The sequence below is a fragment of the Penicillium hispanicum genome (assembly GCF_028827665.1).
Source record: "Penicillium hispanicum strain IBT 35686 chromosome Unknown utg000004l_segment0_segment0, whole genome shotgun sequence".
In the NCBI taxonomy this organism is placed as follows: domain Eukaryota; kingdom Fungi; phylum Ascomycota; class Eurotiomycetes; order Eurotiales; family Aspergillaceae; genus Penicillium; species Penicillium hispanicum.
In genome coordinates this window covers 213,647-230,994 of record NW_026623196.1, presented here as the reverse complement: position 1 = coordinate 230,994, position 17,348 = coordinate 213,647, and the positions used below count along the sequence as shown (strand labels likewise).

Sequence of the window (17,348 nt, the reverse complement as noted above, 5' to 3'; positions counted from 1 at the left end):
CAGCAGGGGCTATAGGGGCCCGGGGCGCTCCAAGGCTGAGTCAGCGTGACATTTTTAGTACTTACGTAGCTAGTTGTATGTAGAGCCGAAGAGATTATTCAACAACTAATTTGACTGGTGAACATCGCTCCCAATAATTGGAGTTCAATCTTCACTCCTTTGCTTCCTTGAATTTTCGTTTCATCCACGTCACATGTAGGGCTGTGGTTGTTAGAAGCCTACGTACATAGTTATACATATCCTGTGTATGGAGCATGTCATAGAACCCCTGATAATCAACTCCGTCCGACACCAAATTTCGCAGTGGTCCACTACTTCAGACTTCACCACCACAGCCAGTGGAGCGCTCCCACAATACCTCTCCACTCTGATCCATTCCTTCAAATCCCAATTATTTCCCACACAAGATATTATTCAATGATCCTAATGGGCTGAGGATCTCAAGTAACTACGATCTCAATCAGCAAACTCACCGTCTTCCAACTCGAATACAACAACTCCTCCCGAAATGCCCTCTGACGATCACACGACTCGTCCATATACCAGCGAGTCAGATGACGATGCGCTCTTCGCCGAGTTAGAGAACGAAGATGACACAAGCTACCGCACTCAGCGTATCCAACAACTCAACGCCGAGCTCGCGTCTCAAAGAACGAACCGCGATGAGTCCCACGCAGGTGCAGGCGCAGGTGCCTCACTTATGTCGCATGACCGAACATACCCCATGCTGGACAATGACCAGGCGGTCCTGGATTTCACGACACAGACCTCACGGTGCATTGTACACTTTGCACATGCAGACTTTGCGAGGTGCGGGGTGATGGATGCGCGGTTGGAGGAGCTGGCCGGGCGACATTACGAAGTTCGCTTTGCCAGAGTGGATGTGCGCAACACGCCATTTCTGGTGGAGAAGCTAGGGATTCGGGTCCTACCGTGCGTGATTGGGTTCAAGGATGGAGTTGGCGTCGAGCGTGTGGTGGGATTTGAGGGGCTTGGCTCTGGGGGCACAGATGGACTGGAGGGGTTCAGTGTTAAGGTGCTGGAGAAGCGGTTATTGTGGAAGGGTGTGTTGACACAGGCGAAGTTCTCGAGTGGTGATGATGACGACGGAGCCGAATCTGGGGATGGCCTTGACGGTGAGGATGAACGCACTCGCAGAAACGGTCCCCGGCGGACAATTCGCAGTGGGAATACTCGATTGCGTGGCGGGGATGACGACGATGATGACGATTGGGATTGAAACCTGATAGCAGATGGTTTTTACAGCTCCTCAACCCTCAACAGCATACCTATACTGGCGCCTGGGAACAGACCAAGCGCTCAATGAATATGAAAAGAAGCAAGACGAGAGGATATCCCGAATACGGAGCAGACCAAAAGACCAAGGGGAATTGCATTGGAGCCAGACACGAAAAGGGCACTAATACTGCATCATCATAGAATTACAGGCAAAAATATTGATGGAGACCGTGAGCAGAGCCATTTCGGCGGCAAAATAAAAGGGAAACTGAAACAACAGAAAAGAAAAGAAGAGCTCCCTAGAGTTACAACAAATGCCGCAAAGCCGGAGACGGGAGAGAACAAGGTTAAGGGGGAATTCTATACACGGAAGCAGAGCAGTGTCACGTAGATCCAGAAGTTCGTCATCAGACGCCAGAGTGCTCTTGAGAGCAAAAGCCTGCACACGCAGCAAGAGACGTGGAGAGGCGAAAAGAAAAAAAAAGAGATAGAAATGGGGTTGAGGCTCATGAACAAAAAACCGCGATCTAGATGGCCACGTTCTTCATTTCCCCAAGCACCTCCGAGTCCAGAACGTTTGAGGAGCCCGGCGTGCCGTCAGTCTTCTCTGCCTTGTTCGCGTCTGTGGATTTCGAATCCATCGTCTTCTCGGGGAATCCCTCATTTTCCTTGTTGGAGATTTGAGGGGTAGTGACTTCCATCAAATCTTCCACCGGCTCCTCCTTGTCGTGCTCTCGTGGGTCCTCAGAGATTGTGGGCCCAGCAGTGCCAACGGGGGGAGAGGTCTCTTCAGTAACGCGCGCAAGAGGGCTCGATATGCCGAACGGAGTCTTGGGACTCTGGGCGGGACCGCGGTTGGGGAAACGATGTGGTGACCGGCCTCGTTCTTCAGCGCGAGTCGGGCTACTGTAGGGCGAGTCTCGACTGCTGGATCCCTTGCCAGACGCATTCACGCCCAGGCCATTGGGGCCACGACGGCGTGGAGGGCGACGGCCGTACTTCTGGTCGGTCCGCCACCGCAGAATTTCCAGATATGGTGGCTCAACATTCTGCGTCTTGAACTCTTTGAGTTTCATCTCGTTCGTCTCCTCGTCGACAATGACTTTGCCGCTGCAGAGGTCATCGGCGAAGATGGCGAGGAAGGCCGCCCAGGACCGGGCAATCACGTATTTACAGTCGTAGTCACGGCCGAAAATGATGACCTGGCCCCATTTCCCGGCCGGACCGGGCGCCAAATCAATCGCAATGTGGTTACCACCCCAATCACGGGCGAGGGGGATCCAGGCAGGGTGGGCGTAGGCCTTCTGGACGGCACCGGGGGGCTGAGAGTCCTGTCGATCGAGCAGGTCGTTCCGCCACATGGGAGCCGAGGCTGGTTGGGAGGCGGCCGAAGAGCTAGCAGCCGAGCTGGACACGGGGGCATTGTTCACCGTTGAGGTATTGAAGAACTCTTCGTTGACGGTTCTCCAGTTCTGCCGCTCCTGAACAATCTCTTCGCAGTCGAGAAGCATGGAGCCAAAGAGGACACCCGTTGGCAGACCGGGGCGCTCCTGGCCGTCGTGGGCCATTAGCGACTCCCGCACCTCTAATGGCAGACTGCAGTCCAACTCGTGTTCCAATTCGTTAATGTCATTCTGGGTACATCCTTCGCCAAGGTTGTCCAACAGTTCCTCGTAGTTGTGTTCCAACCATCGCTCGATCTTCCGCCAGGAGTGAGCGACCGGTGGAGGCGGCGGCGCGCCGTCGTGAAAGCTCTGCATCTGGATCTCGGCAGCGCCGTCAGACTGGTCGTTGGACCTTCGTTTTTGCGAGGCGAGCGACCTCATGCCGGGGGAATAGGGTCGCGTCGGGGAGCCCATGTCGGTCGGCGAGCCATTCCACTCGGAGGCCTGCGCGGTGGCCGAACCCTTGCTCGGCTCATCATCATACGGGCTGGAGAGGTCCGGGCGGGAATCGATCGCGCTGGTGGCAATGGATGTAAGAGGTTCGTGTCGGCTTTGGCTGAGGGGGACGTGTCGACCGGTGCGATAGGGAGAATCGTGTGAGGCATGGCGGTCATAGGAGGTCATGGTATGCCAGAAGGAACGCCATGCCGAACCAAATCTGGACGAAGCCGTCAGCTATGGGGAATAAGAGGGAGGCGACAGAGGGAAGGGAAGGGAAGGGGAGCGACTGACACGTTCGCCATGGCTGATGGGGGGTGGAGGAGGGGAGGGAGAGATTTTGCAGGCAGGAGATCAGGACCGTCCGGTCATTGGCGACCGAGCCCCGACAGTTGGATCGATCGGAGGTGCAAACGGGTTTCCACGGTTCCAAGGTTTAGGGGGCGAGTTGGGCGTGGTTGACGAGGGTTGGGGTTTAGTTTCAGGTAAGGGAGGAAGAGAAGCCGCAATGGAGCCGAAAAAAAAAATAGTGAATCTACTTCCCCGTGATTCGAGAGGTTCCCCCGTTTCGTCCGTTTTTGCCCCCCTGGCCGCATCCAGGCTGTCCCTTCTGGCATGCAGATCATGATGTCGCCGCTGTGCACCGCATGCCGGAGCCTACGTCTTACGATTGGGTGCTTACAGGGTGCTTTGCCCAGAATTATGATGTGTCTGGTTGCGAACAAAACCGTCCCCGGCTCGTAGAGCGTGAAGGCGTTGACGGAGACGGGTACAATGAGGATGACGAGGATAAGCGCAGCCTGTCCAGCCCAGCCACACCAGGCCCCGTGGCGCCCAGCGAGTCTTAGCGATTAAGCTTCATCAGAACCGAGACAGATCGACGGAGATGAGTGGTGGTTGCCGATACCGAGGATGAGGAGCTAGTTTCACAATACCACGGAGGATGTAGAAGGGGAGCGGAAAGAGGATACAGTGTACTACTACGACGAGCGAGCACAACCAAGGCCAAGGTCCGCCTCACCCCAATCACCCAAATCAAGGCCCATCACAAGGATAAAATTAGACAGTGGAGTGGAGTAGAAGAACCGAGAGAGTGGCCTAGATGGTGATGACTAGCGGTCTTGACCTGTAACTCGATTACATATTCTATCGTTATTAAGGGGAACACCGCTGGAACGCCCACGTCAGCCCTGGCTCCGCATTGCTCTGCTCTGTACATTTCGTATCTCCATCATGAATATCAATATCATTCTTGGGGTTCGAGCTGGACGGATTCCTAAAAGGCAATTGTAATCGTGGTGCAACAGCAACAGCCCAAGACTCTGGACCCTTATCAACGTTCTGGCCCATCAACTTATTGGGATCAGCGCTGCGGACCAAACCAGCGGCCCTAAGTTTGCCTAAAGAGCACCGTCGAACGCCGTGGCTTAAAGGCCTCCACGCTAGGGAATCATCCCCCTCTGCGTTGACTGGTGGCTCAGCATGTGTGGCGCTGATGTGCGGTAATTGCTCAAGTATACTACACATGGATCTTATTACGATGCATACTACATATATGTATGCAGCTCCTCCGTGCGTACGGACGCAATTCCCCGAGCTCCCGCGGTACACGGGCTTCGTATTCTGATAGCGGCCCCCACTAGACAGAGAAATCAGAAGGAAAACGCACGAAACGAGTGGAAGGCATGTTATTCACACCGAGACAAAGTCCGAGTAAACACAATTCCCAGGCCTACTAGACCCAGAAGCGAAGGAAAATCAAAATGGCGAAGAGAGCGGGAGTTGGGGCGACCCGAATCACGGCCTGCGATTCAGAGCCAGCGCACCATGTACAAAGAGTGAAAAAAAGAGACACAGCTCGAAAAAAGAGGAGGCAAATCGAGCTAAAGAGCCAAGAAGCACTGCCCCAAGATGACAGAAAGAGAGCAATAAGAGAAACCACGCAGGGAGTGATAATAATGCATGCCATAACCATCCTCGGCTGGACTGTCCCGAAAAACCCCCATTGCCAGGTACGCAAAGCACAGGGACGAATCCCGACTCCGAACGATGCGAATGTGTCCTTTGAAACGAGAAAGAACCCCATACAATGTACCGAGAAGCAAGACCCGCGTATCGCAGAAACACCGTCAAACCGAAGCACCCTGTAGTGAGAGATAAGGAAGACCAAAACGTTTGCCACCGAGGGAACCTTGACCCAGTCCAGGATGCCCTTATGAATGCACGAGTCGTTCAGAGAAGAAAAGGAAAAGCAACGGAAGAAAAAGAATAGAAGAAAGCAGATGCGTCAAATCAGGCAGTGAGGGAGATCAGGCGGAGATCATCGCCCCGAATCTGTTCATCAAATGGCGAAGACAGTTAGGCAAAGGAGCTTTGAATGCCCGGAGCCGCGTCGAGCTTCAAGATCCGCCGAATATCATCCTCCATCTTTTTCGTATCGACGGGCTTAGAAGGAGAAGGAGAATTCGTGGGCATATTGAACGCCGCAGACGCATATTGAGGCTGAGGGGAATCGTAGCCCGTCAATGGCGCGGGTGCCGGAGTGTTTGCCATGTAATGATTCGCCATGTAATGATTGCCGTACGGTGATGCGGTCGAGTGGCCAGAGTGGTAAGCATTGGACGGGACCTCTCGTCTCAGCGGCGAATTCGTATTGCGCAATTGCTGCGACCCGTTCGATTGAGGATAAGGGAACGGAGAACGAACAGAATGATTGGGCATTGGTAGCTGTTGTTGCTGCTCAACAGAAGAGAAGCCATGGGATAGAGTGACTGGAGGACCGGACGTCGTTCGCATGGGAGTCGCATAGTGAGGAACGCATGCATTGATGTTGTGACGTTCCCCATAGTTCACCGAGTGATCGTGAGCTGGAGACACCGACGAAGGCGGTTTCTGCGGACGCGGGTTGAGCAGCAAGTGCTTCAACTGCTCGGTCTTCATACGGCGCTGATCTTCACCGAAATCTGGAGACTGCGAAGGCGAGCTCGATGACCGCAATGCGTTCATGCGATCCTGGTAAGAAGTAGCAAAGGAAGGACCAATGTATGAAGCGCGAGTGTGTTCGGAGTTTTCCATCTCGAATGCGAACATGCCGCCGGGAGGGCCTTCCGAGCGGGAGTGATGCGGCTTCGGTTTCGGATCAGTTTGCGGCGAGCGCACTCGAGTTGTCGTTTCGGGACTACTGATAGGATTGGACTGGCGCGCCTGCACAGCAGCTTTGAACAAGAAATCGAGCGGGGTGGGCTTGGAATCCTCTTCCACAAGCTGAGGGCGAGCGCGCGGCTTGGAAGGAGTGGTTTCAAGTTCTGGTTCACTCTCGGTTTCATGAGTGGGTGCAAGGTCGGATTCAGGGAATGACTTGGAGATGAAACTGGGAATTGGCAGGGCTGACGGCGCGGGCGACGCATGGAAAGTTGGCCCCGCATACGCAGCGCTGTCCTTCACTTGAGGAGTATTGACATTCGCATGCGAAGAGGTTTGTCGATGTCCATTATTCGGAGCGGGCGAAACCCGATTACCGTTGTTGGGCTTCTTGCCTGAGCGGGGAGGCTTCCTTTTGGAATGGAGATTGTTCGACGAATCGGTCATGACCCCCGCAGGGCTCATATTGCGCGGCGGAGAGGAAGGAGGAGTACTCAGTAAAGCGACCTTCTGTGCATGAGGAGTGGTGTTCTTCTTGGGTGGCCGGCGATTGTTGTTGTTGTTGTTGTTGTTGTTGTTGCGAGAAGCCTTGGGGGTGGGAGGGTGAGGCGATTGTGTCGACATGGCGATAGTGGGCTTGAAAAATAGGCAGCCTGGCTGGAAGGATGAAGGAAAGGTAAAGAAAAGCGCAGACGCTAAGAAACGAAACGGGATAAAGATATGGAGGAGGAAAGCTGGTCCAGTCACTGCTCAGCAGCTGTCGACAATATTAGATATTCCAACGCCGGGGAAGCAGAGGGAACAACGCAGAGGACAGAAAGCGAAGAAAGAAAACAAGTGAGGCACCTTTCTAAGGAGTAGAGAATGTGACGAGCAAAGTGCAGGGAGAAATCATAGCTGAGGCGTGCGAAACTGGATGTGTCAAAGAGGAAGAGAGTGGAAGTGACGGAAGGCCGGCGGGGAGATTATGACTAAGGCTCCGCCACCAGCTTCAACCAAACACTACGATCAGGCAACGAGTGGGGTTAAATGAGCTTCTGTGCCTTTGAGCCTCGTTGGACTCTCGTGCGCTCCGCTCCATACACCTACAAGCACACCACCATTCCACTCCCGACTACGTCACGGTTCCCTTGCAGCTTTCCTCCCCCGAGGTCCTCTGCTCTGCTCTACGGGATCTGCTTTCCCCGGCCATCCTTACTTTACCCACTCCCCGACCTGACAATAGACTCAGCGGAGCTCCCACCATGGCGGATGTTGAGATGAAGGATTCTACTGCAGGTGCCTCCTCCAAGGGCAAGACAGTCGCAAAGAACGGCGATGGTGCGATCGATGGGAAGAAGAAGTTCGAAGTCAAGAAGGTACTGCAATCAACCTTGGGAGCAAGGCCCTAGCAGTGAAACTGATCTCTCCTTTAGTGGAATGCCGTTGCACTCTGGGCCTGGGATATTGTCGTCGATAACTGTGCCATTTGCCGCAATCATATCATGGACTTGTGTATGTGCTTTCCTGTTGAGGTGTCTACTCCTAGAAGGTAAATTCAACTGACGGGGACCCAGGCATCGAATGTCAAGCCAACCAAGGATCATCAACGACAGAAGAGTGCACTGTCGCCTGGGGCATTTGCAATGTGAGTACTATCAGATGCAAAATTTCGAGGATCTTTTGTCTAACTCGATGGGATTGTCTAGCATGCCTTCCACTTCCACTGTATTTCGAGATGGTTGAAGACCCGCCAGGTCTGCCCATTGGATAACCGGGACTGGGAATTCCAGAAATACGGCCGTTAAAGGATTTGAGAGCACCCAAGTCACGGAACAGCCGGGAAGAGCAATGCAACCGGGCTGGCTGCTACAGTACAACGCAGGAAGCAGCCACATCCAATGGCTCATGAGATGAGTTTGCTCGGAGGAGAGAGGGGAATATTCTTTTTCTTTGTACTTTGGCGTTCAGGTATCCTTTGCCATATTGTTCAATGATGACCCAATAGATTTGCACGATCTCCTAGCGCTACCTCGTAACTCCATGTGTCGATAACACCTCCACTCAAGTCACCTTGACCCCATCCACAATCACTTTTGAACCGCCGGGTTTCCCACCAGCCGGAGTCAACCACTTCTCAGGATTCTGGTTGTAAATCGGCCAAGGCGGAATGACCGCAAGGGCAGTGAAAAGAGTGCCACCCAAACCAATCCATAGTGTAAGGTGAAGGTCCTTGTAGATGTATCCGACAACGAAACTGACAGCCTGAATGGAGAGGGCGTGAATAAGCATGAATGAGATTGTTGATTCATAAAGAGTCCAACTCACCCCTGAGATAATCAGCAATACCGTGCTCAGAATTTCTGCCAGGCGTTGGCCATGGAAATCCTGTTAGTCGCGACGTTAGCCATGGCGTACTCGAACGAGGGACAAGGGCGCATACAATCGGTCCTTCCAGTGCATCCTGAATGGGCACTAGTAGCTCATCCATGATTAATATGCGATGTGCAGATCAGGAGTGGAAACAAGTCGCGAATTGGAATTCGCTGGGGGGAACTGCAAGCAGCCGTGACGCTTATCGCAATGTTGTCATCTGCCCACCGCCTCCGCCCCGGCAAGTGAATGGAAGTTTGGGGCGTATGTACATTCAACCTCCTTCCATTACATTTTAGAAATCCAAATTTTCTCTCTCTTTTTCTGTCGCTTATTAGGATAAATATTCATTTTGTACTTTTCTTTATTGGGTTTTGCTAGAAAGAATTGTGCATCTGGATTTTGGGGGAATAAAGGTTGTAACTTGTCTAGTATATCTATCTCTATAGCTGCCCAGTTTCAAAACCCGCTTGATTCAAATCGAGCGCTGCGAATGGAGACTCGAGGCTGTCTACCATGTCCAGTCTATCCTGGGCCAACATCAAAGAATGGTATCTGACGTGTCTCAGACCACATGCAACCTGCAATGCGAACCGTGGAAAAGCAGCGGTGAACGCAAAGGTCTCTCGGCAACATGGTAGTCACAGGCCTTTCAATTCATTTCCCGGACAGACGCATTTATCGTATCAACGTTATCGTATCAACGTTATACTTCGTAGTGTTTCGTGCACTAATGTATCCCCGCTCGTGTCATGGACATATGGACTGGGGGCAAATAGCCGATGATGCAGTGGCCAGTAAGCTAGTTCTGGCTGACGGTGGTGCCCGCCTGTGCGGGCTCCAGGAGCTTCCATTGGCAGGTGATATTGTTGGAAGCGAACCGTGCAATTATACGGTCTGCAATTTCGGTGAAGCGATCAGTGGCCAGAGCCAGGATGGTTGGTCCTGCACCCGACAGACAAATGCCCAGCAGGCCTGGTTGCGTGACCGGTGTCATTGATTGGAGAATCTCAGTCAGGCCAGGGATCAACGTCTTGCGGTATGGCTGATGCACCTTGTCCTGCATAGCCAAGAAGATCATATCAGGGTCTGGTGGGGAGTTACCCAGGGCTGCAGGGAGCAATGCAGCGCGCTGAAGATTGAACACCTAGATCATTATCAGCAAGAGAAGCTCATGGGAGACTGGATAACACTGGGACTGGTGATCTTGACTTACCACATCGGCCCTGGTGTACACCTGGGGAAGAACGTTACGGGCGTTGGCAGTGGGCACCACGAAGTCTGGAATAATGGCAATGGCTTTGATCTCCGGGGCCCAGTCGAACTTTCGGTAGTGACCAATGCCCAGAGGTGGCTCTGGAGGTTTGATGCCAGTGTCAATGCCGCCTGCAGGTGCCGGAAGGACCTCACTCAGCGGGATCTCTTTGCGTGCAACATCTTCCGGCTTGAGTTCATTCAGATAGGTACCCACAAATCCACCAAAAAGTGATGCAGCCACGTTATCTGGGTGTCGTTCTATAGGGTCTTGTTAGTTCATGGGCACCATTGCGGGATTTCTGCCTCTATCTCCCTCTTTTTCTTTCTCTGTTTTTAGGGCTTCATCGGTCTGATCTCGCCCCCCGTGCCCCTCATGCCCCTCGTGCCTATCCTTCGGGATCTAGTGCTGGGAGAAAAAGACACTTACCAATCATCAAGCAGTAATCAAGTAATCGCTCCTTGCTCAAGCCCAACTTGCCAACTTCATTGCCCAGCATAACACCGGCTACCACCGCGGTACCCGACGATCCCAAGCCCCGACCCAGCGGGATGGGATTGACGATGTGTACCTTAGTTTCGATAGGAAAGGCGCGCTGGTTGTGGCATCGCAGCACGTACAGGGCTACACGGGTAATCAAGTTGACCTCGGGGTCCAGACTGACCTCTTCGGTGCTTTTGCTCTGGTCTTCGTAGGTGAGGGCGCAGTTCAAGGGAAATTGCGAGGAAGATTTAGAGGGATCGATGGTGACGTAGAGCTCGAGATAGAGGGACAAGGCCAGGCCGATCACGTCGAAGCCGGGGCCAATGTTGGCCGAGGAGCAAGGGGTCCTGATCACAAACGAGGACGAGGCCATTGGGACGATGTGATCTGAGGAGAGTTGGTGATCTTGAACGTGGTCTGACTCGATGCGGTCGAGTCTTGGCGCACCGAAGAAAAAGACCGGTCCGACGTCGGGGGACGGTGGAGCTAACGACCTTTTCGATGATTGGATTGGGGACAAGTCGATTGGATGTGAGATCTGGATGGATTATCTGCAAGACACAGGGATTTCGACTCCATGGACTACTGACTGTCGCAACATTGTAGCGCTAGACAGTATGAAGAAACCTACACACACAGCATACCTTCTAGTGCTTCGTCTAGGAGGGCGATGCAGGCAACCTGAGGCTTTACCTACGGCTTCAACTGAGCCCATTTACGTACGCTTACTTGCTATAGGTCTGACACTCGAGGAATTGGACGGCAGACGGATAATGGTGTCAAGTGGACACCACTTTCACAGGCACGCGACACCATAGACGCCAGTATGTGCCGATTTAAGATTTAGCAATAAAATGCCTCACGGCACGGGCGAGCGAGAAAAACACGCTTCGCCATGGACAAAAGAGGACAGACACAAACTTCTGGTGGCTGGGGGAATGTTGTTCTGCACATCGACCCGCTGGGCTGAAAATTTCCACGTTCTTCAGCATGTCGTAGGTACTCATCCAGGCCATTATCAACACCGTGTCCTGCGAAGAATTGATTCTCGGCTAGATGTCTTTTGCCCATCGTTCTCTCCAATGTGGGTAGAGATCTCCAGCGTCGTCAGTGCTAGATTTTTCTCCTTTGACGGCGTGTCTGCAACCCGTGGGAGCCAGAGCCAACCGGAGTGGACGCTCCCGCAACCATCGGCCCCCCCCCCGTCTCAGCTCGATCTTCGCCACTGACCCGCCAACTTTTCCCTTCTCCTTCTCTTCTTAACTGTCCTTGAGACGATTTCTTATTCCACTCCCCACGAGCAACGCAAAGTGGGAATCTTTATTTCTGTCCCGTCTAGACGCTCCCTGTCCCATTGAGGATCTTGCAGACACCAACGTCGTCTCGTTGAAGATTCTGCACATCCTCTCTAGCTTGTGAACCTTGCTCGAACTCGAGCTCGCTTTCGCTCTCCCAACCCTTCTACCCACCCTGGAGCAGCCGCGCTCCCCTTCGTTCCATCCGTTCAAGTTGGCGGGACTTCGCTACTCTCAGTCCTCCCTCCTCCACCCTCTTGCGGGCCCCAAGTTCCGGGTCTTCTGCGGGGGCGATACCAGACCCCCCTAACTAGCCTTACTCCCATCCCTTCTAACTGTGGCCGCTTGTCGTTTGTCGGGAACACCAGACCCTTTGGAAGGGTCTGGTTCATGGATGGAGGGCCGTCACCCATAAACGGACCCTTTTCACCGGCTTGCGTCTGCGGCTATTGTGCTGCTGAGCAACCATAAACCACGCCCAAATCAACTCTGATATCTCTCCTCCGCCACGAGTTGCCAAAAAAAAAAGAAAGCACGAAAAACTCGGTCCACGGTCAACTGGGCGAACCAATTGTCCCTATTCCAATCTTCGACTTGCCAAGATGTCTGACTCTCCCCGATCCGAGAAGGAGCTGTACCTCACCCGGTACAGCACCCCGGTCCCGGAGCTAGATGACCACCGTCATCAAATGAATGCGCCGCGCATCGAAACCACCGTGGACATGACAGTAAATGACCAGAGTCCTTCGCCGCAGGGTCTGGGGGGAGAACTGCCGGAGCGTTCGAATCTGCTGCAGGTGCAAGATGCGTTCCGCGAGGGAGGCCCGCTTTTTCGTGACTTCGAGCAGGCTGTTGTCGACGATGAGCGCTCTGAGAACGACGTGAACATGATGGGTCGTCGTATTTCGGTCGACCCCACTGCCAACTTTCATACCCCCAGGCGCATCAGTGTTCCCCAGCAAGACATGACCACCATCTCGCGTGCGTCCTCAGTGTCTGCTCGCTCCTCCTCCCCGCCAAACTCTGTGGAGGCTTTCGCCGATCCACGCCGCCGCGAGCGTGCAAACACCCTGGAAAGTCACGCACCCCCGGACCTCGAAGCTATGTTGCAGCGCACCGTGTCAGGGGGCACTCACCCCCGGCGTCCCACGTTCAGCAATGCCAGTGTTATTCGGCCTCAACCAGGTGATATTTCGGTCGGTGCGCCGGAGGACGCATGTGTGCAGAAGTTTGAGGAGCCCGGCCGCATTCCGGTCATTGACTACGAGGAACTGGAGGAATTCGTCGCGCTGAACCGCAAAGCAAAGGCGGACACCAGTGACCGCCGCAAATACAGCTTGAGTTCACAGAGTAAGAAACCGCAGATCTTTTATGATCTGCGCCCTGGTGCCAAAAGCCCCAATATGGAGGAGTTGAAGAAGTCTAAGTCTTCTGATTCATCCAATTCATCCAATTCGTCCGATACCACCCGAGGGTCTGATGAAGCTGAAAAGGGGCTCCGCAAGATGATGAATGAAAAGGATTTGGTGGAGACTCTCCAAAACACCAACGAACCCACCCGGTTTGGGTTCTTCTCGTCCGAGTCCCAGAGCACGGTGCATGCTGCAGAGCTGGGAGATCTGGTGTTTCCGGGTGAGAGTTTCCGTGATCTGTTTCAGCTCGGCCCGGAGGGGGGTGTGTGGTGGTTGGACGTCGTCAACCCGACCAAGGATGAGCTGGACGCCATTGCTAAGGCCTTTTCTATTCACCCTCTGACAGCAGAGGACATCATGACTCAGGAAGCCCGTGAGAAGGTCGAGCTGTTCAAGCAGTACTATTTTGTCTGTTTCCGGACCTTCTTCCAGATGGACAAGACCAGCGAGGAGTTCCTGGATCCGGTCAACTTCTACATGGTCGTTTTCCGCGATGGGGTGCTGACATTCTCGTTTGTTGACAATCCTCACGCTGCCAATGTTCGCAAGCGTATCGGAAAGCTGCGCGACTATGTTTCCCTCAGTAGTGACTGGATCTGTTACGCCATGATGTAAGTTTTCCTTGGCTGATCGAGGGCGACCCATTCATACTAACTGGGACACCAGTGACGACATCGTGGACAGCTTTGGTCCTGTGATTCGAGATGTAGAGCTCGAATCCGAAGCGATCGAGGATCATGTCTTCATTGCTCGAGTCGACGACTTTGAATCCTTCCTGCCGCGGATAGGTGGTCTGCGCAAGAGGGTCATGAGCCTAATGCGCCTGCTAGGCGGCAAGGCAGATGTCATCCGTGGTTTCTCCAAGCGCTGCAACGAGCAGTATTCGGTCACTCCTCGCGGTGACATTGGGCTCTATCTGGGTGATATTCAGGATCATGTCGTCACCATGATGTCTAACCTGGCTCACTTTGAGAAGATGCTCAGTCGCTCGCATACCAACTACTTGGCTCAGCTGAACGTCACCAACCTGGTCCTGGGTAACCATGTCAACAAGGTTCTAAGCAAGGTTACTCTCATTGCCACCATCCTTGTCCCGATGAACCTGATCTGCGGTCTCTTCGGCATGAATGTCAATGTTCCTGGCAAGGATGCCGCTGGCCTGGGGTGGTTTTTCGGAATTCTCGGCGTGATGGGGGCCATCGTTGTTGTGAGCATGTGCTTGGCTCGCTGGCAGAAGCTAGTCTAAGCTCTTATTCTAGCCTCGGTTTCCCTTCACTTGTGATTTATCTTTAACCTGCTCTGTGTTGATATTTGCTTTATTTTGGAGCCGTCGAAAGGGATTCATGGGCGACGCTCCTACTTATTCAGTACATGTCCGATTTCAATGCATTTACATACATCGTTCTTAAGTAATCGATATGTAATGATGAATTTTTCATACTTTCCAAGTTAAATAAACCCAACCAGACAAGATGTACCTATCTGAGCCGGCAACACGATATCAAAGGCACTCAACCTCTAGGCTCACTAAAGAACTAAGTGTCCAGGTAGATACTCGCACAGGTCCAACCTTGCACGTGTCTCTGCTATTCAGTAAAAGGTAGCCATGACGCTGGTGTCCTGTCCACTCGCACTTCGGCCAATTGTGCCATTGAAGATTATGCCCACTTTAAGATATTGCCACTCTGTTTCCTTGAGGAGAATTTCCATAAATATTTTCTTACAAGAGAACAGAATTTTCATTTAACAGAAATCTGACAGTCGATTGATGAAGACCACTGACCAAGTTAGGCCACCTACTCAGCAGCATGATTAGTGACTTGTTGTAAAACTCCGCGAGAGCTGGGTATTCGAATGACAGACATAGCGGAGTAGACATAAATAGAAATAGAAGCCCAGATATAACAACCAAACCAGGTCTATTTCGAAAAGAATCCGTGAAGAATGGTCTGGATGCCTCGTGGCAGGTATACGCGTCCCGATCCTCGCCAAGGCACCGAGGCAGCAACAAGCTGATAAGGCTGATTTTCCCCGATAGCACCACCCGTTCTTCCTGCAACCCATCTCGTGGCCGACTACATGCAGTCCATGGTCCTGTGTTCTTCAGGAAGCGGTCTCCAGTCGGCGTGTCATCCCACTGCTTGCCCTTGATCCTTCATTTTTGTTCTCGGCTGTCTCTCTTGAAGCCGAATCTCCATGCGCATTGTCGCGACTCAGCCTCCGCATTCGAACTTCCATGCGACTTCAATACGCAACGCTGCAGTACCGTCTGACTGCAACGGTGATCTCGACCATTGTCTTCTTCCTTACGCTGTTTAGTGCAGCGGACGCCTCAACCGATGGCGTCGACACGGCGGACCTAGATATTCGTGGGGCGAACATTGGCGCTGGAGCAGGGTTACCCTTCTCCCTGGACTCTTTTAATGGGCTCGAAATTAGGGATGACGTGTCCGAGGGTGGGGGATCGACTGGGCTGGACCTGGTGCGCCGATATCCCAACGCAGCCACGTCTCTAGCGAACAACGAGTACCAAAAGAACACCATCAAGGTTGGCGGGGTTCAGTGGTGGTATGTTACCAAGGAGGTGGTGAATGGCAAACATGAGAGCAAGGGCAAAGGGATGCCAGAATATTTGAATGCCAGTGGCCAAGCGGTGTCGTCCGATGACACGGGTGAGCTCCGGAAACGAGATGAGAAAGTGTCCAAGCGGTCGAGCACTGTGTATCTGTCGCTAACGACCTGCGGCAAACCAACATCCAATGACACGGCTGCGCCGGGCGCCTTTCCTCAATTGGAATTTTATGTCTCGCAGAGTCTCGAAGAACCTGGGCCCGGACAGGACGATTCGAAGCAGAGCGTGACGACTGCGAGCGGAGGCTATCTGAGCGTTGAACTGGAGGCAGACGGTGATGTGTTCATTGGTGTTGCAGCGCCCAACTCGACGACCTGGTCGGGATACTACACCTACCAAATTGCGGCCTCAATCGATGCATATTATCATAACGTTATTGACGATGATTCATTCCTCTATTTTGTGGACTCTGACCAATCCGCCGCCCTACTGGTAACGAACAACTTGACCCAATCTGACCCTGGCTCGGCAAACTACCAGCAATGGATGAATCTTACGCCCCCGTATACCGTGTTCGCCCACAACATCAACGACACAGCGCTGGCGGGTTTGGAAAGGTCGTTCTGTGCGCTAGACGAGTTGTCACAAGTTGGACGCATCAGCAACTCGGTGGAAGCGGGAATGACGAGCCGCGGCCTGGGCAACAAGCCGAAGGAGCAGTTCTATATCACGGGCCTTAATCGCAGTTCTATCTACAATGGGATTCTGGCTATGGTTGGAAATTCGACGAGCTCGGAGAATGGTGTCGTTGGGGGAGGCGGGACCGTGTGGAAGGCAATGAATTTCACGACGAAGACAGGTGAGTTTCTTACTTCTTGCCCAGCTCAATACAAGGCAGAATGTTAATGGCGACTCAAGATGACAACTGCGCGGTCTTGTTCAATCTCACATTCTGCTCCGAGGTCGCATACGCCGTGCCCTCCAACCCCAACAAAACCGTTCCCGAACTTCGAGCCATTTACGACGATTATGCCTCAAAATACTGGAAGAATTTCGACTACTCTCTCCAGCAGATCCAATGTAACGCGTCGCAGGAGTCGATGTTCTCCATGTCAGTCAACTGCACCGACTGCGCGAGCGCTTACAAGCAGTGGCTCTGTAGCGTCAGCATCCCGCGCTGCGCAGACTTCAGCGCCAACGAGACATACCTGCAAGTGCGCAATGCCGGACAAGACTTCATCAACGGCACGTCGCTCCCGAAAAACAGTCCCTACCGAGATATCGTGGTGACAAACCAGTCTCGCAATCCGCTCATCGACACTGAGATCAAGCCCGGCCCTTACAAGGAGATCTTGCCATGCCAGGACATTTGCTACAGTCTTGTCAAGAGTTGTCCCGCGGCTCTGGGATTTGCCTGCCCGACGGGTTCGTGGTTGAATTCGTCGTATGGATACCGTGATCCGGACGGAGACATTACCTGCAGCTACTTGGGCGCTGCGTATTACCTGAGCATAGGTGCCAAATTGGGGACTTGGGGCAGTGTCTACATGCTGGCTGGGATGTGGGGTTTTTGGTGGGCGTTATGGTAGATGATAGATCGGTGAATATCGTGCTCTACATACTGTACAGTCTCGCGCATCAGTCTTGCGTACAATGAAGATTGCCTTTCTGAACGCGTGATTTTACGGTGAGATTCTCGTAAATCTCGATCTTAGA

General features: G+C 53.0%; 8 protein-coding genes across 8 annotated transcripts; 4 read left to right on the top strand and 4 right to left on the bottom strand.

Moving 5' to 3' along the window:
* Positions 1-508: 508 nt before the first annotated feature.
* On the top strand, positions 509-1,240 carry N7459_003868 (thioredoxin domain-containing protein; the record flags this gene model as incomplete). Its single annotated transcript, XM_056943052.1, has 1 exon — positions 509-1,240. The coding sequence occupies one exon, from the start codon at positions 509-511 to the stop codon at positions 1,238-1,240; it is 732 nt and encodes a 243-aa protein (XP_056799935.1).
* Positions 1,241-1,766: 526 nt separating this feature from the next.
* On the bottom strand, positions 1,767-3,427 carry N7459_003867 (SMI1/KNR4 family protein; the record flags this gene model as incomplete). Its single annotated transcript, XM_056943051.1, has 2 exons — positions 1,767-3,342; positions 3,417-3,427. The coding sequence occupies 2 exons, from the start codon at positions 3,425-3,427 to the stop codon at positions 1,767-1,769; spliced, it is 1,587 nt and encodes a 528-aa protein (XP_056799934.1).
* Positions 3,428-3,432: 5 nt separating this feature from the next.
* Positions 3,433-3,970, top strand: N7459_003866 (uncharacterized protein; the record flags this gene model as incomplete). The annotated part of the gene is made up of 2 exons (XM_056943050.1): positions 3,433-3,607; positions 3,744-3,970. 2 exons carry the CDS (start codon positions 3,433-3,435, stop codon positions 3,968-3,970), a joined length of 402 nt encoding a protein of 133 aa, XP_056799933.1.
* A 1,510-nt stretch (positions 3,971-5,480) lies between these two features.
* N7459_003865 (uncharacterized protein) lies at positions 5,481-6,887 on the bottom strand (the record flags this gene model as incomplete). Its single annotated transcript, XM_056943049.1, has 1 exon — positions 5,481-6,887. One exon carries the CDS (start codon positions 6,885-6,887, stop codon positions 5,481-5,483), a length of 1,407 nt encoding a protein of 468 aa, XP_056799932.1.
* Positions 6,888-7,507: 620 nt separating this feature from the next.
* Positions 7,508-8,050, top strand: N7459_003864 (SCF ubiquitin ligase complex subunit HRT1; the record flags this gene model as incomplete). Its single annotated transcript, XM_056943048.1, has 4 exons — positions 7,508-7,621; positions 7,679-7,757; positions 7,820-7,890; positions 7,952-8,050. The coding sequence occupies 4 exons, from the start codon at positions 7,508-7,510 to the stop codon at positions 8,048-8,050; spliced, it is 363 nt and encodes a 120-aa protein (XP_056799931.1).
* A 256-nt stretch (positions 8,051-8,306) lies between these two features.
* Positions 8,307-8,733, bottom strand: N7459_003863 (signal peptidase complex subunit 1; the record flags this gene model as incomplete). The annotated part of the gene is made up of 2 exons (XM_056943047.1): positions 8,307-8,630; positions 8,686-8,733. 2 exons carry the CDS (start codon positions 8,731-8,733, stop codon positions 8,307-8,309), a joined length of 372 nt encoding a protein of 123 aa, XP_056799930.1.
* Positions 8,734-9,417: 684 nt separating this feature from the next.
* Positions 9,418-10,726, bottom strand: N7459_003862 (homoserine kinase; the record flags this gene model as incomplete). Its single annotated transcript, XM_056943046.1, has 3 exons — positions 9,418-9,762; positions 9,832-10,130; positions 10,300-10,726. The coding sequence occupies 3 exons, from the start codon at positions 10,724-10,726 to the stop codon at positions 9,418-9,420; spliced, it is 1,071 nt and encodes a 356-aa protein (XP_056799929.1).
* A 1,524-nt stretch (positions 10,727-12,250) lies between these two features.
* Positions 12,251-17,221, top strand: N7459_003861 (magnesium transporter CorA family protein; the record flags this gene model as incomplete). Its single annotated transcript, XM_056943045.1, has 4 exons — positions 12,251-13,671; positions 13,727-14,300; positions 15,168-16,491; positions 16,551-17,221. 4 exons carry the CDS (start codon positions 12,251-12,253, stop codon positions 17,219-17,221), a joined length of 3,990 nt encoding a protein of 1,329 aa, XP_056799928.1.
* Between the last annotated feature and the right edge of the window lie 127 nt (positions 17,222-17,348).